At 40.1% G+C, this 20,745-nt stretch overlaps 3 protein-coding genes across 4 annotated transcripts; 2 read left to right on the top strand and 1 right to left on the bottom strand.

The window, feature by feature from the left end:
* Positions 1–1,394: 1,394 nt before the first annotated feature.
* Positions 1,395–5,999, bottom strand: abhd4 (abhydrolase domain containing 4, N-acyl phospholipase B). 2 transcript variants are annotated; one of them, XM_080471751.1, is made up of 9 exons: positions 5,554–5,739; positions 4,880–4,906; positions 4,499–4,584; positions 4,305–4,409; positions 3,885–4,173; positions 2,812–2,996; positions 2,610–2,721; positions 2,316–2,502; positions 1,538–2,213 (listed from the first exon to the last, which is right to left on the bottom strand). In XM_080471751.1, exons 1-9 carry the CDS (start codon positions 5,601–5,603, stop codon positions 2,124–2,126), a joined length of 1,131 nt encoding a protein of 376 aa, XP_080327877.1. In that variant the 5' UTR covers positions 5,604–5,739; the 3' UTR covers positions 1,538–2,123. The 2 variants fall into 2 exon arrangements, with proteins under 2 accessions (XP_080327878.1, XP_080327877.1); XM_080471752.1 differs by lacking the exon at positions 4,880–4,906 and having other exon boundaries at positions 1,395–2,213; positions 5,554–5,999.
* A 725-nt stretch (positions 6,000–6,724) lies between these two features.
* dad1 (defender against cell death 1) lies at positions 6,725–12,335 on the top strand. The gene is made up of 3 exons (XM_080471793.1): positions 6,725–7,810; positions 10,239–10,414; positions 12,085–12,335. The coding sequence occupies exons 1-2, from the start codon at positions 7,600–7,602 to the stop codon at positions 10,367–10,369; spliced, it is 342 nt and encodes a 113-aa protein (XP_080327919.1). The 5' UTR covers positions 6,725–7,599; the 3' UTR covers positions 10,370–10,414; positions 12,085–12,335.
* A 3,231-nt stretch (positions 12,336–15,566) lies between these two features.
* LOC308114685 (polymeric immunoglobulin receptor-like) lies at positions 15,567–19,325 on the top strand. The gene is made up of 8 exons (XM_080471772.1): positions 15,567–15,703; positions 16,350–16,694; positions 16,784–16,865; positions 17,048–17,271; positions 18,381–18,477; positions 18,574–18,659; positions 18,789–18,838; positions 18,958–19,325. Exons 1-8 carry the CDS (start codon positions 15,643–15,645, stop codon positions 19,027–19,029), a joined length of 1,017 nt encoding a protein of 338 aa, XP_080327898.1. The 5' UTR covers positions 15,567–15,642; the 3' UTR covers positions 19,030–19,325.
* Positions 19,326–20,745: the final 1,420 nt, after the last annotated feature.

Genomic DNA, 20,745 nt, shown 5'->3' with positions numbered 1-20,745 from the left:
GATGACATATGTCTTCACAGTTCAGGTTGACTGCATACAAGTGCAGACATATATTTTCTGAGGAAATACTGCACTCCAAATGCTGTGACGTCAAATTGAAGGCTTTATAAAAACGAGTGATTGAATTGTAAATATTAGTCAGTATTAAACAAATATAAAAAAAAACAGGTATTTCCTACAGCTCTTTCATCAGCATTGTGAGAACTCAATCTTTCAAAGTGGACTTATTTTTGGTTCTCAGCCCCCACAAGACAAATCTTAATCCAGCTGTTTCACAGTTCTGGTCCTGTATCTCTGATCTGGCACGTCTGATTCAAATCAGCTGGGTCATTATCAGGTTTCTGCAAAGCTCCACGGCAACCTAGTCATTTGAATCAGGTGAGACGGAGCAGGGAGCCGTCAATGCAGTCTCTTAGGAGTTGGACTCAGAGACAGATTTCAGATAATATCAATAAAACTGGCAGATTTGTTTACCTATTTTTGCGACTTATTCCCGCTTTCGTTTGCACTTTGACATGTTTACTTTAAAATGCAAAGTTCCGTTTCTGCCACCACTGCCAAGTAACTATATATATATATATATATAGCAATTATAAACGTACAGTATGGAGGGCACATCCAGAAAGGATAGACATTAATTCACCTACTTCTGAAAGACAGCTTTAATACGCCTAGCTTAGAGTGAGCATGGCAATTTTATGTTAACCTTGAAAGAGCACTCATGAAATAAATTCTATGCTTCACAAGTAGTCAAAGTGTGAATGACTACCATTTTGTGTCAATTATCTTAAATACAGTTCTGTTGAAATGTTTTTAAACTGGTGAACCTGAAACACAATTAACCATTCTTAGCATTAAAAAAAAAAAAAAAGTGACTGGAATTCTGTTCTACACACGATAAACTAACATTATCCCACTATACAATCTGTTTCTTTGGTTGTGCTCAAGCATGTTTCCCCTTTTTCTTTCATTTCAAGTCAAATAAATCAATCAAGTGCACTGACTTGGAGAGATGTTTTCGCAAAGGTAAACGTGGCCAAAACATAACACAGACTATCGAATCATGTTTTTGATGATTGACATGCATTTATATTTAATAATTTGGAAGAATCAGAAGACCTCCAGATGTCCTTTGGTAAAGGGTTAACATTTTTTCTCTGCTTCATTTTTACTAGTTTACGTGTGCATTTATCCGATTTACTCTCTGTATGAGTGTAGAAAATATTTTTGTCATAAACACACTTTATCTGGTCCCTGTTGTGAGGCATTTAACTTGATTATGTCTCCTGACTGTTTAAGTATTTATGTTAGTTTGTAACCATAAGGTATACGTTTCATGTGGATTTTTGTGTGCTTGCTTAATACAATCATATCAACAAAATGCATGTATTTTTGGACATCTTTACTTTACTTGTTTAAGTCTCTTTCCTCACATATTTGACATTATTAATAAAAGGTTGTTTGCATTTCTTACCTTTTTTATTACTATTTTTGCAATTTAAAAATGCCGTTTAAACAAACCGATTCATTTCATTTTGCCTCCCTCTGTTTATCAACTTCTACTCACCTTCATCACATACAGACAGCACCTCTAAACATCACATATTACCGCCCTCTACTGGTTGGGCTATAAAGTGCAGTGCGTGGGGGCATTTTATGTCACGTGTGGTTTTATTGCTTTCACATATAAAATACAGACAGTGGGAGACACACATAAGTGAGAGGCAGTGAAAGAAATAATGTCAGGCACAAGTTAAAGACTGACTCAACCGTCATGTGGCCACCACTTATAAACAGAGTGAGTGCAATATGAGATATGTGCATGGATCAATAAAAAACAACATAATACAATGCTGTAATGAGGTTAACAATTGAGTTCAATGATGTTATAAATAAATCTACATACACTGGCTTACATATATCAGAATGCAGTTCTACAGCAATAATCTGCATAACTTGTCACAATACAAAAGAAAATGTAATTACATTCAAACTCATTCTGTCTAGATATACCCCGATACCAAAACCCTCCGGCATGCTTCACATGCAAAGGCTGAAGTGCTAAAATGTGAACTGTCTATACCCGGTCAGTGCTCATATGCAGAAGACACACTCACAGATGGTCAGTCAACTGTTTTACATATATTTTCCACCACTCTGTTGAACTCGTCTGGTTGATCTGCATACACGTGGTGAGAGGCTGCATTTATCAGCTGCAGAAGGGAATCGACACAATTCAATTTGAAGCTCAATATTGTATTTCAGACAAGACAGTTTATGTATTGACGGATTTTAATGTTTGGATCTCCTCTCACCTGGACTCTGGTGTGGCTCTGACCCCTAATCTGGGCCACGCTGTCCCCTGACGAGCTGTCCACCCAGGACTGTGCACCATACACCATGGTGAGGGGCATGGTCGGGGGCAGTAGATGAACACGCTGCAGCATGGGACTTTTTGCCCAACCCAGGGACTCGGACATGGCTCGGAAACCCACCTCTCCACTAGGAGGCAGAAGGACACACGGTAGGACATCACTAGTTTGTAGCACAGCTTTTTCTAAGCTGATATTATAAATGTATTTTTTTTTTTTTTTTTTTTTTTTAAATACCTCGGTGTTTGTGCATTGCAGTGGTAGATGTACTGTGTCATGGTGTCATCGTCAAACAGATCTTCAAATTTTCTCTTGAAATCAGGACGAAACCTGTTCACCAAGCCTGGACCTGAATGAAAGACAGCACAACGTGAGATGAGGGGGACACACAGATCATTCTGCTACTATATTCACCATAACATGACCAAAGGCAGGTTACCCCATGGGCCTGCTGCTCTAATGACGGCCAGCGGGTTGAAGAGTGAAACGACTGCTGCGATGGCTTTCACCCAGCGGGGAATAGACCTCTTCACCACCTCTGTACCCTGGCCTTGAGCATCTTCGGGCTGAGGCTGGGGTCGCTCAGGGAAACCCCAGGGATCTACCAAGACGAGGTGAGAAACTCTGCAAAAAGATACCCAGACACTACTGTGATGTAGAAACTGATATTGATTTGTAATCATCTCACATGTAAACAAGGGTTTTTAGGGTTTTTGCTCTTGTCCAGACAAATGTGGAAGCACTTTATATAAGCACGATCCAAAAATACAGTATGGTTTTATCTGATAGCTTCCTGTATTTTGGTAAAAATGCCATCTTAAGAAATATTCATTTACATTTGCAAACCTCTTCAGAAGTAGGATAAGCAGTAAAAATATATAAAATAAAACAAAAGCTGCTCAAGCAAACATACTGGCAAACATTGATCTTTTTTATCAATCCATCAAACAACAGCTTGTTCGGTCTAAATGATGCTCTCCAGAGCCTGAAAACACAGCGAGACCAAACCAAAACAGAAAAGTTTCATGACTTAAAAGCAAAATAATAGGCTGTCAAGAGTTGAGAGAAAGTGCAAAGCTGGGTGGGTTTTTTCTTTTGCCTTTGTTTCTGCAACAACGGGCATAAATCAGAGGCACTATTAATGTTTTCAAAAAAATATATATATGTTGCTGTAACTGAATGTATTACCTAAAAATGTTTTGGGAATCATGTTTATTTTTGAAAGAAAACCAAAAAAAGTGCTGTTTTTTCATAATGTCAAAATATCTTTTTTTAACAGCAGGATGACGCCTTTACCATTCTGTTAGTGCCACTGCCAACACATAAATATGACTCAAGTATAATCTCTGACTTCAGTAGTGTCTCTCTACAGAACTGATTCACTGATGTCCGGAATCCTTAAGCTTAACGGTAAATCACTTTCTTTTACCGTCATTCAGTGTCGCTGCCCTTGATGTTTTTTGTTTTTTTTTGTTGCCATTTTTCCATAAAATATCTCATCTGCTTTATTACCTAGATGGATATTGGATGGCGTAGGAGGTAGCCAGGTATCCCCCGAGACTGTGTCCCAGGAGAATCATGTTTTCCAGGCCAACAGACTGCCTCCACTGTTCAATGGAGCTGACAAACTGCTCTTCTGCCTTGGCAGCGTCTGAGGGAAAGGGAGGCCTGGAACTCCTGCCGAAGCCCAGGAGGTCGAAGGCGTAGACGGGCCGTGACCGACTCAACGCATCCAGATTCCTGATCCACAGTCCCACCCCTCCACCAAAGCCGTGTACCATTACCAGGGGAGTCTTGGGTGCTGGGGGGAAAGTAGGAACGAGAAAGACATCAGAGTTATGTCGTCTGGATTATGATGTATGCTTTATAGCTCTGTCGGATTTCTTTTTGGAAGAACACAAAAGCTGAGAAAATGATGGCAGAGGAGAGTACCTTGTTCTGCTGGTTTGCGTGCCGTCTTGTTGGTGAGGGACAGGGTCCATATCCGGTCCTGGCTTGGTAGGGTCACAAATCTGGCCCATAGGTCATTTTGAATACCTGACACACCAAAGAAGAAGAGTTTTCTATTTACATCCACTCCTGGGTATTCAGTATAATCAGGCAGCATGATGCCAGTGTGCTCTTACAGGTGAGGATCTTGGACTCCGCAGTCTTCAAAAGAGACATGGAAGTTGGACGCCAGGAAGGCCACCAACTCCCGACTGAACTGGACCTGACGGAAGCAAAATGGAAAGAAACGTGAGAAGAATGAAAGGTTGGTGGCTTGAGGGGAAATGCAATGCAGGATCAATGCATCCGGCACAGGTCCAATGTTAAAGCCACTGTAGTCAATGTTAATATTTGCATTGTGCACATACAAAGGTGTCACATTGCATTGCCATCAGGCTGGCTGTCCGTGCCAGGGCAAGGACACAGCATGACCGAATAGTTGATTGTTTTCCTGGTTGCCCATTACCACACATTAGTTTTTTTTTCCACACAAGCACACAATGATACAAGCGTCTTACCAACGTTTGGTTGTTGTAGTGTCTCTTCTAAAAAAAAAAGATGGGTTGAAATTATCTCACATTTCTACCTCCACCATCAGTGTACAACAGGTCCACCAGATCTTTCACCTGCTCAGCTTTCAAAAGGAGCACTTTAATTTTGCTGAGTCATTTGAGGAAGTGTCACAGCTGCCTCTCCCTTTCCAGATAGTGACTAAATCAAAAACTAAATAATATCCTGTTTGTCAGGAGGGTAAATTCAACACAATATCATTTAATCTAGAATGAGCCACTCCTCCAGGCTCCACGTTACCCCCCTTACATAACATAACAGGAGACCGGATGAAAGTTGACAAATTACATAATTTGCGGCAATTTAACTAATTTATTGTAGTGTGGCTGTAAAAAAAAGGTCAAATACAGAACATGTGACGAAAAAACATAGCTGAATACAATTAAAACTTGCTTTATGTGTTCCAAAGTATATTGTCCTACGGATGTCTAAGCACAAAAAGTTCTGTAATCTAAGCCTATTAAACTAGAACAAGTAGTCGACACAATGACAAAGCACCCACACCCCCTCCAAAAGAATGTGATGCAAAGTCAGTGAAATAAAGTCTGAGTTCATCCAGTTTGTAAAAGTTGAGCTGACATGTGGTTGGAGACAGCTTGTGTTGTGAGAGCCTGTTACTCACTCGGGTTCACAGTCGTTATGAAGAGGATCTGAGGTCGTAGCAGGATCCATCGGTTGACATGTTCCGGGTGCTGCACTCACACGAATTGAGCTTGATCCCTCGTCGTAATGTGTCTGTGTTGTTATTACATGAACGGAGCTATGCTAGTTTCTGCTGTTTTGTAACTCCTTCGCTCCTACGTCACCTGACCGAGTGCAAAGATCGCTTATTGAGGCGATGGGTCACCCACAACTCGCTCAAAGGGCGACTCTCGTCGTGTTTATCGTTCGTGAGTGAGAGGAAAATTTGAAATAATAAGAAAAAAAATGCACCATATTTTCTATCAAAACAGAAAACCTGGCTCGTTGTCTACATAAAAAAAAAAAAAAGTGGTTGGAAATTAGATTGAAGTTGACCAACAGCTGCATCCCTAATAACTGTTTGGAGTTCGTCATCTTTCCGGATGTAGCATCTTTGCTATGTACTGTCTATTATATCAGTTTTCAACATTTTCGCAATTTAGAAAAACAGCAATAAAACCGAAGTAAAATCTAAATTAGAGGGGGAAACAACGTATTCATCAACGATCTATATAAATTAATTAAAAAGATGCGTAAACAAAAAACAAAAACAAAAAATATCCTCCAGGGTTATTTTTAAGGTGGATGAATAGATATTTATGGATCTTGATAAGGTCTTTTATTCGATCAATCAACCAATTTGAAAAAAAGACCAAAGAGACATTAATAGGATACAGATAGAACAAAAGTGGGAAAAAAAGGTACTTTAAATGTAAGCAGTGTGATCATTAACCCTTAAAGGAATTTAACTGAGTTCAGTTGTTTTTATGATTGATCACTTTGATGATTAATATAGTATATCAATAGATTAATAAATGCCCACCATCAGGATGAAAAATCTAGTTTAAAAGCCAGATGAAGTGAATTAAGTAAACGTAAAATTTAGATGTTTCTATTTTGCATAAACTACAGGTTTTTTTTCTTTTAAAAACAAAACAAACCGAATACATAGATTAATTTCAGGTCATTCTACATGTTATTCATTTTTAAATAATTTCACAATTATTGAAAAAAGTACCCATTATGTCCTTTATTCCTTTTACCTTTCCAACAGCACTTAAAAGTGGAAAAAAAATGAAGCAGTGGTTTGTCCTCTTGTCCTACAACGAGAAGGTCATGGGTTCAAATCCTGGCCAGGCTTTTCTGTGTGGAGTGTGCCTGTTCTCCCTGAGTGTGAATGGGTTTCCTCCAGCATCCGCCCACAGTCCAAAAACAGACATTTCAGATTCATTTGTGACCCCAAATTGACAAAAGGTGTGAATGATAGTGTGTGTGGTCGTCTGTCTGTGTGTTTACCCTGTGATGGACTGGTGACCTGTGGACGAAGGTACGTGGTCCCTGTGTAACTTGCTTTCACCCATAGTTATGTGCGACCCTGCACTGAATAAAGTGAAGATGAATGGATATACTAAGATAAAAATCTTAATGTTGAAAAAAAAAGCCAAGACATTGAAGTTGTAAGTCTGAGATGCTTAAGGCAAGGCAAGCTTGCTTATATTGCACCATTCAGACACAAGGCAATTCACAATGCTTCACAGAGAAATAGAGGAAATACTATAAAAGTGAATAAGAACAACACATAAAGGAGAGTAAAAGCTTTATTAAAATAAAGTTATCAAAAACCCGTAAAACCTCATGTTTACTGGAAAACCTGAGCAAATAATAGTGTCCTGATTTAAAAGAAGTGAGAGGTTGTCAGCAGGCCTCGGGTGTTCAGGGAAGAGGAAAAATTCAATATTAAGAGCAAAATAGAAATAACAAAAAAGTGCGGATGCTCACAATAAAAGTGAAATTACACGAGCAAAAAAATTGTCAAACGCTTTTACAGTCATTGCAAAGTCGGACCTGTGATACGGATGCTTTTGTTGCTACTCGGAAGTTGTGTTCGTTGCAACGAGGGCGGTTCCGGTGTGTGAGGACACGTCACTGCTTTGACTGGGAAAGACGCCGCTTTGGAGTCACATTGTACAGTTGAGACGCAGAAACCATGTCGAACTCGGTGATCTCTGTCATCTCCCGGTTCCTGGAGGAGTACACCACCACGACGCCCAACAAGCTGAAGGTGGTGGACGCTTATCTGCTGTACATCCTGCTGACGGGAGCGCTGCAGTTCCTCTACTGTCTGCTCGTCGGAACCTTCCCCTTCAACAGCTTTCTGTCCGGATTCATCTCCTGTGTGGGCTCCTTCATCCTCGCAGGTGAATGTCGACTTGGTTAAATGTGCATATGGAAGCTGTGTGACTGTTGGCCAGCGTCAGTTAGTGCTTTTATAGTCACATGAGGGTCTCGTGCCTTTATATGCTAAGTTAGCCACCGAGCTAGCACGAGTTAGCACCAGAAGTTGTAATACATTTTTAAGAATAAATTAATATGATGCACTTTTAGTGTGGAGGAGTGGCGGATGGTGCTACAACGGTGTATAATACGTGTCCAGGTGTGGTTTTAGGCACACGTGGCAATTGCAATCGTTAGTGTTGTAGTCAAGACCCTCTGACCCGAGACAAGACCAAGACTAGAGCGTCTCAAGATGAGACCAAGATATTAACACAAGCATCCCAACTCCAGAGCAAGATATTAAGAGGTCAAGACCAAATCAAGACAAGACATGCCATCCCAAGGCCAAGACCAAGTCAAGACTTAAGAGCAGAACATGTCAAGACCAAGACCAGTCTTCAGTACTAAAACACTCGTAATCGAAGGCAAAAACCATGCAGATTGAATTGGGCAACATATCAGCACATAATAGCACATATTGAAGCTGCAGTACGAGCTGCAGAGGCCATTCCACCACTCGTCATCAAGTGTGATCACGCCGCATCCAGTGGAGAGTTACACCTCAGCCCTTAAAAGACAGTAAAATATGCTCATGGTGCTCAATACAGGAGCCAGTTCCTACACTCCCTATCAAAAGTATTGTGACAGGACAGTTCTTTCATTTAAAAACATTTGCTTTTGGTGTCAAATGATAAACATTAGACAAGAGATGTACATTTTAGCTTATATTTACTGCATTGTACATCTGGACCAGAAAATAACTTGCTGGTACTTTTGGACATGCAAATATTAGAGCAGGTAAATATGACGTGAATGAGACTTGATATCTAGTTGCAGATTCATTGTTTTTGTCAGCATCACATTTTTGGTCTCCAGACTTCTGCCACTGCCTTTTACAGTTGTTTGTTGTGAAAGGGTTAATCTGTTAGGGCTCCTATTCAGCAGGTAGCTTGGATGCTCTATAGGGTTTAGGTCTGGAAATGAGCTCGATCATTTTCGAGATTTCCACTTCTTATCCTGCATTAATTCCTGACTTATTTTTGCAGTGTGTTTTAGGTCATTATCTTGCCGCATGATGAAGGATCTTTCTTCAAAACGGCAGGAATAAAATGCCTGTAGATTTCTGAGTTAAATCAAATGCTGCCATCATGTGTTGCATCCTCAGTAAAGGTCAATGAGATGTTAAAGAGCCATGACACCCCCCCCCCCCCCCCCCCTGTAATTCATAGGTTAGCTTGTATATATTGAGCCATCAGCAAATTGTGTTGTTCTGAACATGTTAACTCTTCCATCACTTTAGCAAAAGCAAATTATTGTCTTATCAGTCCATAAAACTTAATCCCTCAACTTTTCAGGCTGCTCTTGGGAGTTTTTGCCAGATTTCAACCTTCCTATTCTTCTTTCTGGCTTTTGAGTGGTTTGCCGCTTCTGTTGTAGCACCTGTGCTGTCAGCAGATATATCAGCATAAGTCCTGCATAACAGGGTTGTAATATTCTGTAATAATAAGTATTTTTTTAAGCAGTAGACTATGATACTGTCACACCTGCCCTCTGAATGTTGTAACTAATATACACAGTTTGATATTTGATTGAAAACAGGACTTCTTCTTTTAGCATTTTTGAGGTCTTTAGAGCGGATCATCTTCTTCCAATAGTCTCTGCCTCCTGTGTCCTCACACCTCACCACCCGCATGTCCTCCCACACTGCATCCATGAACCTCCTCACAGGCTCCTGCTCCTTCTCCTCTTGCCAGGCAGCTCTATACTTGGCACCTTTTTCCCTAAATAGCAATTGCTTCTACATACACAACCAAAACAATCCCAGTGAAAGGCTTTATCTCACCGGGTCTGCAACCTTGAGTTAAGCTACACAAAATAGATGGTACTCCCATTCTGTGACACTTTCACTTCAACTTGGCTCGAAGCCTTCTATGACACAGGCAATAAGTAGTTTAACTTCTCTTGTCCTAGTTAGATGCTTGGAATTTGAAAAAAATCTGATATGTCTTTATTTTTAGTACATGTCTGTAATAATTGCTCTGCTTTAATTAAAAGAAAAAACTGATTCTAGTGATTCTGTGACCACTGGATTAGTATTGCTCGTCCACCCTAAAAGGGGAGGTTTATTTTAGAACTATAATTATGATAAAACATTTTTAGCTATGTTGCCCGTCCCCGTCTTTATCTGAATTAAACTTAGCAGTTAAATTGAACCTGTGGAGAATATTACAACCCTGCAATGCAGGACTTCTGCTGATGTAACTGCCGATCGTTGATCCAAAAACATAGTAGACAAGTACTGTTTTAAAAGTGATACAAAACCTTTTTTTTATCTTTTTTTTCTTTCTTTAGTGTGTCTTCGTATCCAGATCAACCCACAGAACAAAGGAGACTTCCTGTCCATCTCCCCCGAACGGGCCTTCGCTGACTTTCTATTCGCTCACACCGTCCTTCATCTCGTTGTGATGAACTTCATTGGCTGAATGAGATCGATGTCCGTCTCGTGTTGCCCTGCCCCCTTACAGAAGGTAAGACACGTGCTTGTTAAATGCTTCAGAAATCTTGTGTATTGTGAGAAGCAACAGGCTTTTTATCCTTCAGTCTAAAGAGAAATGCCATGGCAGGCAGAACATCCATATTTTATTTAGAGTTGTCCAGTTGTTCATATAGATTGGGGGGGAAAAAAGTGGTTTAAATGTTAACATTTTCAAAATGTACCTGTATTTTTTCCACTATAACAAAACTACGGGTGCTGTCACACAGGATAGTCAGGACTTCGATTCGGGCACTTTTGGCATAGTTTGGTTCACTTTCACCCTGCACTTTGGAAAGTGGACCCAAACTACTGCAACAAAGTCGTACCGTGACAAAAGCTGTTCATTTGCGGTGCTCTTGCTCCAAATTCACACGCAACAAACAATGGAGCAATTAAAAAATAAAAATAAATCATTGTTCTTGTGCCTTTCTGCAAGCAAGCAGTATTTAGTTATCTGACCATGTGTCGACACCTCGTCATTACTCCAATCATTTTACAGATCCGTCTATAGCAGGTTTGTCAAACTCATTTCAGCTCAGGGGCCACATGCAGCCCAACTTCATCTTGTGTCTAAAATAGTTCCAAATTAACCTTTAAATTTAAACTTCAAAGTCTTTGATTTGTTGTGGGGCCAAGTATAGGTTTCACAACAAACATTTCACAATTAGTAACAAAAATTACTCCAATCTCAAAATTAAGGCAGTTTTAATGATGCTTTGTAGTACAAAATATGCATTTTAAAGCCTTTTGCATTCCTCAGAAAACTCTTTAAAAGTCAAAGGTTTCTTCATAGTTTCTTTCAATTTGCTTGGTTGTTTCTCGGGCAGGATTGGAGCCCGTTTTGGCCCACAAGCCTTATGTTTGACACCCCTGGTCTATACAATTACACCCAGAATATGCAAATAGGAAGGCCTGAACCGTCGGACATGAACTTGGGATGTTCTTGCTGTGAGGCGAGACCACTCCCCTATTATGCTGAACACTTCATGGATTCATTTTGATAATGTGCTGTCAGCTCTTCCGTTTCATATGAACGTTTCACAAACAAAGCTGTTGTAATGTCAGAGGAACATATTAAAAAGCATAGCAATATCACAATAAAGACAAAATGCTTGCGGCTGCCTGTTGTCCCCCGTGTTACTTTGAGGCTGGAATCAATTTGGGAGCTCAGAGCTCACAAACCCACGAGATCTGTCCACCCTTCATCACTGATGAAGTCTGTATCAGCAAAAAAGAACACCAGTTAGTTTAAAGAATCATTCAATCGCTGTCATTCAGTGAGGATGAGGACCTCTCAACATGGATCTGCACTCTGTGTCTTTCTCTCAGCGGGCTGTAAATACATGTATAGGAAATACAGCATTGTCCTTCGGGTGCTCTGTCACATAACTCTTCGTTGCCAGTTTATCACTTGATTCTCTGTGGAACAGCTCCACAAAGTGTGTGTGTGTGATAAGATGTCTCTCTCGGGAGGACTGCATCATGCCATATATTGCCTTGGCTTTGCTAGAAAACCCTCATATTGAATTTTCAGGCTCGCCAGCGGCTCGGAAGGTCACGCCGTATTGTCTTGTTTCTTTGTTGTCTGTGAATAACTACTTCTGTGACCTCAATGTCACTAACTTTTCTTTTACTGCCACTTTTTTTCTTTTCTTTCCACAGATCACATCAGCAGGAGTTATTAAAAAGAAACCTCTGAAAGGACGTGATACTATGTCGCTTTTTGTGCCACTGAATTGGACTGTCCTATCCCACCATAAACACTGAATCACATGTAATTTGACACGCAACAGTGCCAGATCTTTTTTTCTCTTACTGGCGAGATACTAAATCCTCTCTTCATTTTTTTTATGTTGAAGTTTGTAAGACATTCCAGTTTTGCACTGACAGAAATAAAAACAACTGCAAAAATGGCCTTGTGAATGGGTATTTCTTGAATTGAAATGTCTCTTTATAGTGTGATATTGTGGCTACTCAGGTTTAAAACATGCAAATCTGTTTGAAAACACTTAATATATAGCAAAAAATACCCCAAAACATTTAAAAGCTTCATATTTACTGCAGGTATTTCATATTAATCTGGCCGGCGTTGTTCTGTCACCAAGAGCAGGCTGCTACAACGAGAAGTGAATTCTAAAAGGCAGTCGAGAGGAAAGATGCGTAACCTCCGAGCGGCTGCTGAAAGGCTTCGGCGTGATGGAAAGTTTAGCACATCTTCAGAGGTTGTGCATTTTCGCTCCACAGTCCAAGCAACACAATTCTTCCGTCATGAGGCTCTCGTGCCTCTGCACATCCCAATTCAAGAGGAAAATAAGGAGCGCATGAAAACGGCTCTGCTTTCATTGGAACGCATTCACTCCAAAATTGATAAGTGTGTGGGAGTTGAATTCCCTTTTTTAAAAGGGCAAAAGTGATATGAGCCATTCACAGTAGGTTGGATATAATTCTTTTTTAGTTTTGCATTGAAAAGTGCCATCACACTTCACATGGCTTCACCTGTGGGACCCGCAGAGGTCGGCACATCTCGTTGCGATGCGCAGTGAGACCTTCACCTCGGACACTTCCAGCTCCAGCTGGTTTGCGGGGTCTTTCAGCAGCCTCTGGTCCAATTTCTTTTAAACCTTCACGGTGTATTGAAAGACTCCCACACTTTTCTTTCAACATGGATCTAATCCCGCTTGGAGCATTGCTTCGTAATGCAATTGCCTTTTGTTTTATGTGAAATTACCAGTGCTGAAGCCTCAAGACAAAAATATTATTTCATCCTTTTGAACTAAAAAATACTCTGCTTGTTCTAATGCGAGAGTCGACCGAGAGCCTCGGCGCCTAGTTTAACATTTTTGAGACCATATGGTTAACAAATAAAATATGATGTTCCATAATAGATTAAACTAACAGCCCAACAGATAAAGTATTTCACATGAGCTCCACCTTAACCATCTGCCTCATTAATGTCTTAATTCATTTAGTCAGAAATGGATTAATTTCGGCTGTTTTGTGAAGGATTCTGCATAATGAGTACTTTTGATGTATTATGTACATTTTCAGAAAATATTTCAGTGGGGAAAAAAAATCAAATCTTTTGGTTTTACTTTGTCTAAACCTTTCTCTACTGCTGCACTCACTCTGTTGACATTTCTCGGTAAGCCCCCCCCCCCCCCCACCCCCCCCCAGACTGAATCATTCATTTTTAAAGTTGAAAACGGCAACTTGGCAGCAGCTTTATATGCCACCCTATCAGTACCGAGAGAGAGCAGGAGTGAGAACATTAGCCCCCAGAGCAAATGGCGAGTTCACTCCTATTACTTGTTCAAGAAGAAGTGATGGAGTCCAACACGTTCCTCCAAAATTGCTTTAAACTGTGTTGAGCCAATTCGTGCCTACATTTGTCACAGAATGCACTGACCCGAGGCAGTGTTGGAGCTGGTTTGACTGTGGAAGAGGAGGAGTGTGAAAACACAGAGCGGTGTGAACTGGAAATAAAATGCCCCTGCATGCAGACAAGAGCGATGGACCTAATCGAGTTTGCCATCCCAGTTTTTTTTGCTGCAAAGGTCAGGTCTGAATCGCTCCTTGTGCTGTTTTAATAGCAAGCAAAAAGGCAACCTGTCTCCCAACCATCAAGCCTTCTATATAAATGCAATCATCATTATGTTGCTCTCATTATGTCCTGGGTGCAGGGAGTGGATGGAGGCGAGGGAAGGATGCAGTCTGCAGATAAAAGTTGAACAAATAGTTTTCTTGCATTCACGTTTTATTTCATCTAAAAAACATGGAAGCAGAGGAAGAATAATTACATAAGCTATCAATGGATATGACATATCTCTATTTTTTTGTGTTTGTGTGTTTGCTTGAAAGTGGGGGAAATCCTTTTTCCTAGCATGTTTTTTCTTCTTTTTTTTCCAGACAATGAGGGTATTTATTACTATTAATTATGCAATACAAAAAACAAAAACAATTGATTCTGGTTGCATTGGATTGAATAAAAAAAAAATGAATTAAACCTTTACAATAAAACCTCAGGTGTAACATATGACAGTTGCAGACTGTGTAGAAAATAAATCAGATGATTCAAATTAAAGCCACCTAACAAGCAAAAGAATTATTATATATTTTTTTTATACTGATGGATCCCAACAGCCCACAGTAATTATATGTGCAGCTTTCAAATAAAACTGAATAGTTTGCATGAGACAAAGCACGTGAGAGTGAGAATTGGGCGGCTGCTTTGCGGTGCATGCTGAAAATCCCAGATTTTTTGGGTGGACATACACTGTTTTAATATTATCAAGAATGGGGAGTCCATCATTATTCCTGCAAGTATGTACATTCAAAAGATTATCTTTTTTTTTTTTTTACAAAAGATCGAACTGTTTTAAATCTCCAGTCACGGAAAGTAACCGATATCTAAAACCAATATTACACAATGTTGAGGAAAGTGACTTGACCTGGCAAAAAAACCTAACAGACGGGAGGAAAAAACAGTTCAGTTTCGTTTCTTTAATCTGGGTTTTCAAAGAAAGAAGTTCCCTTTCCCCATTTGCCAAAGTCTTCCCATGGAGTCTGACCATAAAAAGCTTTTGTGGTAAGAAAAACAAAAGGGTGAAGGACTTCAGGGACACTCTTCACAAAGCAAAACTGAAGGATTTGAATAATTGCTTGGTAATTCAGTGGCTGTAGGCATTGTGTGTTGGAGCTTAATCCAAAAAAAAAAAAGACTGGACCTGATCCAAGGTTTCCAGGCATCAAAAACAAGTAATTTCGTTGTTGCTTGCCAAATAAATCCTCTGCAGCCCTGAAATAAAATGGGTGTAGTTGTATGTGAGAATAGGTTATTAAAATGATAGCAAAGGTTAAATATGTCATGTTCTAACTGGCTGACCAAAAAAACTTTAAAGGAGCAGTCAAACATTTTGGGAAATGGGCTCAAGTCCTGTGTGTTTATGATGCACACTGAGCTGCAGTGCAACTGGAAGACTATTAGACAAACTGTTGGTTCCAACCAAAACATGTAGATTGTCAAAACATTCCGTCCCTTCCTACTGATATCTTATTTTGTGAGAGGGATAGTTTCTTAATATATACCGTAAAAGGCATCTACATAGTTAATATTCACAACATCTGGATCCAACTAAGGGTCATGTGACGGTGGGGGGAACTTGACTATACGGAAACTGGACTCTTGTTTGTACAGGGGAGAGACTCTGCAAACCACAAACCATGAGCGGAAACATGCCGCGACTCTTCTTACTCACCCTCGGCATCTTATCATGGATCCCAGGTAAAGCAAAAACGTAAATGCTGAGGTTTTCTGCTAACCAGAGGTGGACGAAAACCTCTGCGGCTGCTTTTTTCTGTTGACAAGCGCTGAGAAGAGCATGAGTAACGCCTGCTGCCTCCTCCTCCTTGTTTATAGAGCTTTTGGCAAATGCCAGTGCTATAATGAAAACTCTTTATGCTTCATTTCTATTTACTATTTTATTACTTTTCTGTATTAATCATCTGTTGAAGACAGCTCCTGTTTTCTGCTGGAGAGAACACAAAAACCCCTTTGTGTTTTAGTAAATCTTCCAAGCTTTCGTCCTGTTTGCCTCTTGGCAACACCCATGCTTGATGTTTATTTTGTCAAGCCTTCAAAAGCCTGTGTACTCCAGGGGCAGTACAACTTTGAGTAAGTATGGAGAGGAAAGTTAAAGTGGGAAACGTTTTGTTGCAAACGAAACCAAAGCCGTAAATGTTGTACGAGCATTGCTCAAGGCCAAATTCTCAATTCCTCAGTCACAGTCGCAGATAAGAATTGTCCTCTGTGATAACTGTGTTGTTCTGGCTGCAGGATTACTGAAACTTTAAGTTCAGACATGCATTCAACATTCAGTCATCTGTACTTTTTATTAAAATCTTTTTTTTTTTTTTTTTTTTTTAATCAGTCTTCCTCTGCAAGATTACCACTGAGGAAGAGCTCGCAGTCCTGGAGGGTCGTTCCCTCACAATCCCGTGTCATTACGAGCCCCAGTTTACCGGCTATGTGAAGTACTGGTGTCAGGGGAGAACCAGAGAGTTCTGCACCAGCATCGCTCAAACTGACGATCTTCAGTCAACTGATCCGTCTGAGGGCAAGGTGAGTATTTTTGACGACCCCGTGCAACTAGTGTTCACAGTGACCATGAACGACCTGAAGGAGGACGACTCGGGCTGGTACATGTGCGGCGTGAAGATCGGTGGTGTGTGGAGCGCCGATGACTCTGCTTTCACTCATATCAATGTCATACACGGTGAGTATTGAAGGGGGATGGAATTAGAATTTATTCTTGCGGTGCAATTAGAAAGGCTGTTAATGCTGTTTCCACACTGTTGTTTGCAGGGATGTCAATTGTAAACAGCAGAGTGAGCGGAGAGGAAGGCAGTAGCGTTACAGTTGAATGCCTCTACAGTGAGAAATACAGGTAATGTATTTTGGTTCCAGTTCATTGTCCATCATTATAATCATAATCCTTTAGGCTCATTGGTTTTAAACCAGCATCATTTATTGAACAACTTGTGATTATTTGTGTAAATCCTGTAATCCATGTCCACTGCTGGCCAACAGTCGGCTTTCAGTGACTCCTTGGTGACTACCTGCCAACAGAGAGAGTGAGAAGAAGTGGTGTCGAAGTGGAGACTGGAACTGCCTGCTGACGGGCTCTGACGGGGGCTACGACGACGCTTCAGTGGCCATCAGCGATGACAGAACTGGGGCTTTCACTGTAACCTTAAAGAAGCTGCAGATGAGAGACACTGGCTGGTACTGGTGTTTTGCAGGGCAGCAGAAGATGGGGGTGCATGTCCTCGTCACAGAGCGGCCCGGGGCAGGTAGGTTGATAAAAAGTCCCCAAACATCCGCTTCTTGCATTTGTCGATATCGAGACGAGTTGCGATTTAATCTGGCTTCAATCTGAGTGAGTCTCGGACTAGTGCACAGAGATTTGCCGAAAACACTTTTTAAAAAAAAATTCTAAATGGTGAATGGAGAAGCATCTCATCTAGTCTCAAAATGTGCAGAACCATTTGAAATGGTTTGCTGAGGTCCTAATGTGTTGAAATGGACAGTCACCTCGAAAGTTCAAAGACCAACATGACTTCTTTAAAAACTATTTTGAGAGCTTGTGCTGGATAAGTTACCCGTAAAACCCAATATATTATATTCATGCAAATGCCCAGTATATGCATTTAAATTAAGATACAGTACTTAAGATGTTTTGCACATTTGATTTGAATTTGATGATCTAATTGCATCCCAACCAATCATCCTCATCACCCCATTGAAAGAATCTGCTTTTGCCCCGACGTAGAGTCAGTCAGCTTCACCATCTGATTGTGATCCTGTTTGTATTTGCAGGAAAGTGACTGGAGAACTTTAAATTTTGATCCAGGCGCCAACACTATATAAAAAGTCTCAGAATGTTTTCTTGGGAACCCATCATTTCACAGACACAATATTTGGACAAGGTTTTATGCTTTTATGCAGCTGATGCATTTTACTGTCAGAAGAAAACCAAACAAACAACCAAAAGACTGTTCAATGGTGCGGTGTGTGGAGGTTCTTGCCCACCGTGACTGGAAAATAGAGCGACGGGAAAAAATTGCTTGATAACACGTATTCTTGATACTCCCCATTTCCATTTAATTCTATTTTAATTGAACCTCGCCAGCATGGGGAGAAAGCAAGCATCTGCAGTATTTTTTATTTTTTTTTCTTCCAGCATGCAATAGATTAAAAGAGAAAAGCTGCGTAACAGATCAATATGTGTTTGTGAAGATGGCAGGCGCTCTCAAGTCTCCTGCCGTACAAGGCATCGATTATTACGAGTCACCTATCAAAAATATTGACGCTATATGTGCTCTGCCTAAACTGCGACAAACGCTCTTCTGCTTATCCCAGTATATCATTTCAGCTCTATGTATCACACCTTTATCTTCAGCAACTTCAGTGTCCGTGACATCTTCACCAACAACCAGTCAGACTGTTGAACACCTGCCCCCAAAGAGATCCATCACCAACTGTTGGCACTATCGCAGGTACAGATGAAGTGCTCCTCTATGATTTATGTCTTCACTTTAAATTGATGTGGAAGCTGAAGTGCCTGCTCAAACGACTTTGTGTCTGTGCTTCAGTCCTGCTTGGGTGCCTATGGCGGTGTGTTTGACTCTCCTTCTCCTTTGTGTGGCCATGTTGGTGAGAAAGCTGTGGAAGCCGCGCAGTAAGAAAAACCTTTTTTTTTTAGTTATCTATTAAATCTGGGTGGGTTTTGTCAAATCAATAAATTTCTCCATTTAAGGTGAGATAATTTGCATTATGTTCAGGTTAAATACTTATTGTTTCTTTCTAGTGAGGGATCCTTTGCTGAGAAAAGCTAATGTGATGACCGGAACATATAACGTAAGCTCGCAACTACAATCCATCTTTGCTTTCACAGATTGTAGTTCAAAATCACAATCATCAGGGATTATCTTTTTTTGATGATTACTTTCTTCATCATTCTTACTGTGTCCCCACAGAAAGATCCAGGAGAAGACCTGCAAAATGTCATTATCCTCAGCAAGGACGCCCCAGATCGACACATGTACTGAGATCAGTCTGGAAAGTGTGGATCGTTATTCTCTGAATGTAACTTTTAAGTAACCTGTACAAGACAATAATTACTTTCTTCTGTTTTATGCAGCTTACAGTAATTGTGCATTTCTTTTGTTTGCTGCCTTCTCAATGCAAATGACACAATCTGCAGATCTCACATGTGTGAAGTGCAAGATTTATCCAGCACATAAAGTCTATTAATTATTGATAAAGTCCATTATATTCAATAGGGTATTCAGGTGAAGTTTTCTGCTGTGAGAATGATTTCAGCTTTTCAATAAATAAAACATCTAAAGAAAAAAGAATGCATCTTTGACATGTTATTTCTTTCCACATTTTTTTACATGTTAAAACACTTAAATCTATGTTTATTTGGATTGAGAGAACAGCATCATTACAATGAAGGAACTGGAAAATAAGGTAATTACTACTGCAGCTTGAGTATTGATGGCTACTATGTTATGTGATACCAAAAAGCACCCGAGGATCTTTCAATTTTTAAAAAGTTTACATATGTTGACACAACTTCAGTGTTTTGTTGGTTTGGCACACTTGATAGGCCTCTCCAGAAATCTTTCCTCTTGGCGTTCCTTATGTCATGTCCTATGAAGTTAATGTGATATTCCGCTCAAGCACATGTTGACAAACCTGAAGCGTATTCAGTTAAATTTTTTGTGTTGTGACGTTAAAAAAAGACACGTATTTTGATGTACTTCAGTAAAAGCAACAACATGTCGGCTATACTTAGTTATTTTAAGCATGTTATGTGTTGTATTGCATTTTTGAGTTTAAAGCAGTAACTTTATTTTTTTTAAAGTAGCTTTTGAGTATTTGGACTCTCTGAATGGAGGGTAAAGTTAGAATGTGTTTTCAGTAGGCACTTACTCTAACTATCTGTACTTTCTCTCGTCAGACTACGATGAAGCTGAGATCACATATGTCTGTGTGAAGCATCGATCCTTTCGCCAAGATACGTGGTGAGTATTAAACTTGAAAACTGATGACGTATGTATAAAATGGACATTCATGATGAAATGACAGGTAAGTCATTATTGTTTATGAACTTTTGGATATTATGTCTCTTGATGCTGCAACATGCCCTGCTGCTGTAGAACCATTGTGCTTTGTTCACTGCTGGACAAAGGAATGAAAAAGGCTGTTGCTGAGGTTTTTTTTAAGGTTTCTGAGGAGTCATGTATTATCCATCCGTCCGTCCATCCATCCATCCATCCATCCATCCATCCATCTAAGCTAACTATTGTTGAAGGTCTCCAGTCCATCAGAGGACAAACGCGAAGAGACAACCAATCACACATACACTCACATTCACACATAGGACAACATTTGGTGACTAGTCAACCTCACACCCTGTTTTTGGACTGTGGGAAGAAACCAGGGTAAAAAAAACAACAACAAACATGCCTAGGGGGGAACATGCAAATTCCAGACAGAAATCCCTGCCATGTATTTGACTTTCCTGACTTTCTCACTATGAGATGGAAGTGATAAACACAGCAAGCCACCATGCAGCCCATCCCAAGCACATTTTTAATGTTGTTGTGACCGGTAGTAATAAATAGATTTTATTGTTACTTTTGGTCATAAATACTTTTTATTGGTAAATTAATGTTACTCCTCACAATAATGGTAGAGCTAATGAATAGGCTAACTCTCTCTGCATTCTAATACCAGTGATAAATCTTTTTGTGTTA

Source organism: Lipophrys pholis (assembly GCF_963383615.2).
Source record: "Lipophrys pholis genome assembly, chromosome: 1".
NCBI lineage: Eukaryota > Metazoa > Chordata > Actinopteri > Blenniiformes > Blenniidae > Lipophrys > Lipophrys pholis.
The sequence above is the reverse complement of the archived record's forward strand: the minus strand, read 5'-3'. Positions and strand labels throughout refer to the sequence as shown.

Bases quoted from the DNA above. Each gene is read 5' to 3' on its own strand.
- abhd4 (XM_080471751.1), bottom strand. From the start codon at position 5,603: ATGGATCCTGCTACGACCTCAGATCCTCTTCATAACGACTGTGAACCC. The intron at 2,997-3,884 runs GTAATAAAGCAG...ATCTTTTTGCAG, and splicing joins GCCATCCAATATCCATCTAG to AGTTTCTCACCTCGTCTTGG. The intron at 2,503-2,609 runs GTATTTAAAAAA...TCTGCCTCCTAG, and splicing joins TGCAATGCACAAACACCGAG to TGGAGAGGTGGGTTTCCGAG.
- dad1 (XM_080471793.1), top strand. From the start codon at position 7,600: ATGTCGAACTCGGTGATCTCTGTCATCTCCCGGTTCCTGGAGGAGTAC. The intron at 7,811-10,238 runs GTGAATGTCGAC...TTCTTTCTTTAG, and splicing joins GGGCTCCTTCATCCTCGCAG to TGTGTCTTCGTATCCAGATC.
- LOC308114685 (XM_080471772.1), top strand. From the start codon at position 15,643: ATGAGCGGAAACATGCCGCGACTCTTCTTACTCACCCTCGGCATCTTA. The intron at 15,704-16,349 runs GTAAAGCAAAAA...TTTTTTAATCAG, and splicing joins CATCTTATCATGGATCCCAG to TCTTCCTCTGCAAGATTACC. The intron at 17,272-18,380 runs GTAGGTTGATAA...CTTTATCTTCAG, and splicing joins CACAGAGCGGCCCGGGGCAG to CAACTTCAGTGTCCGTGACA.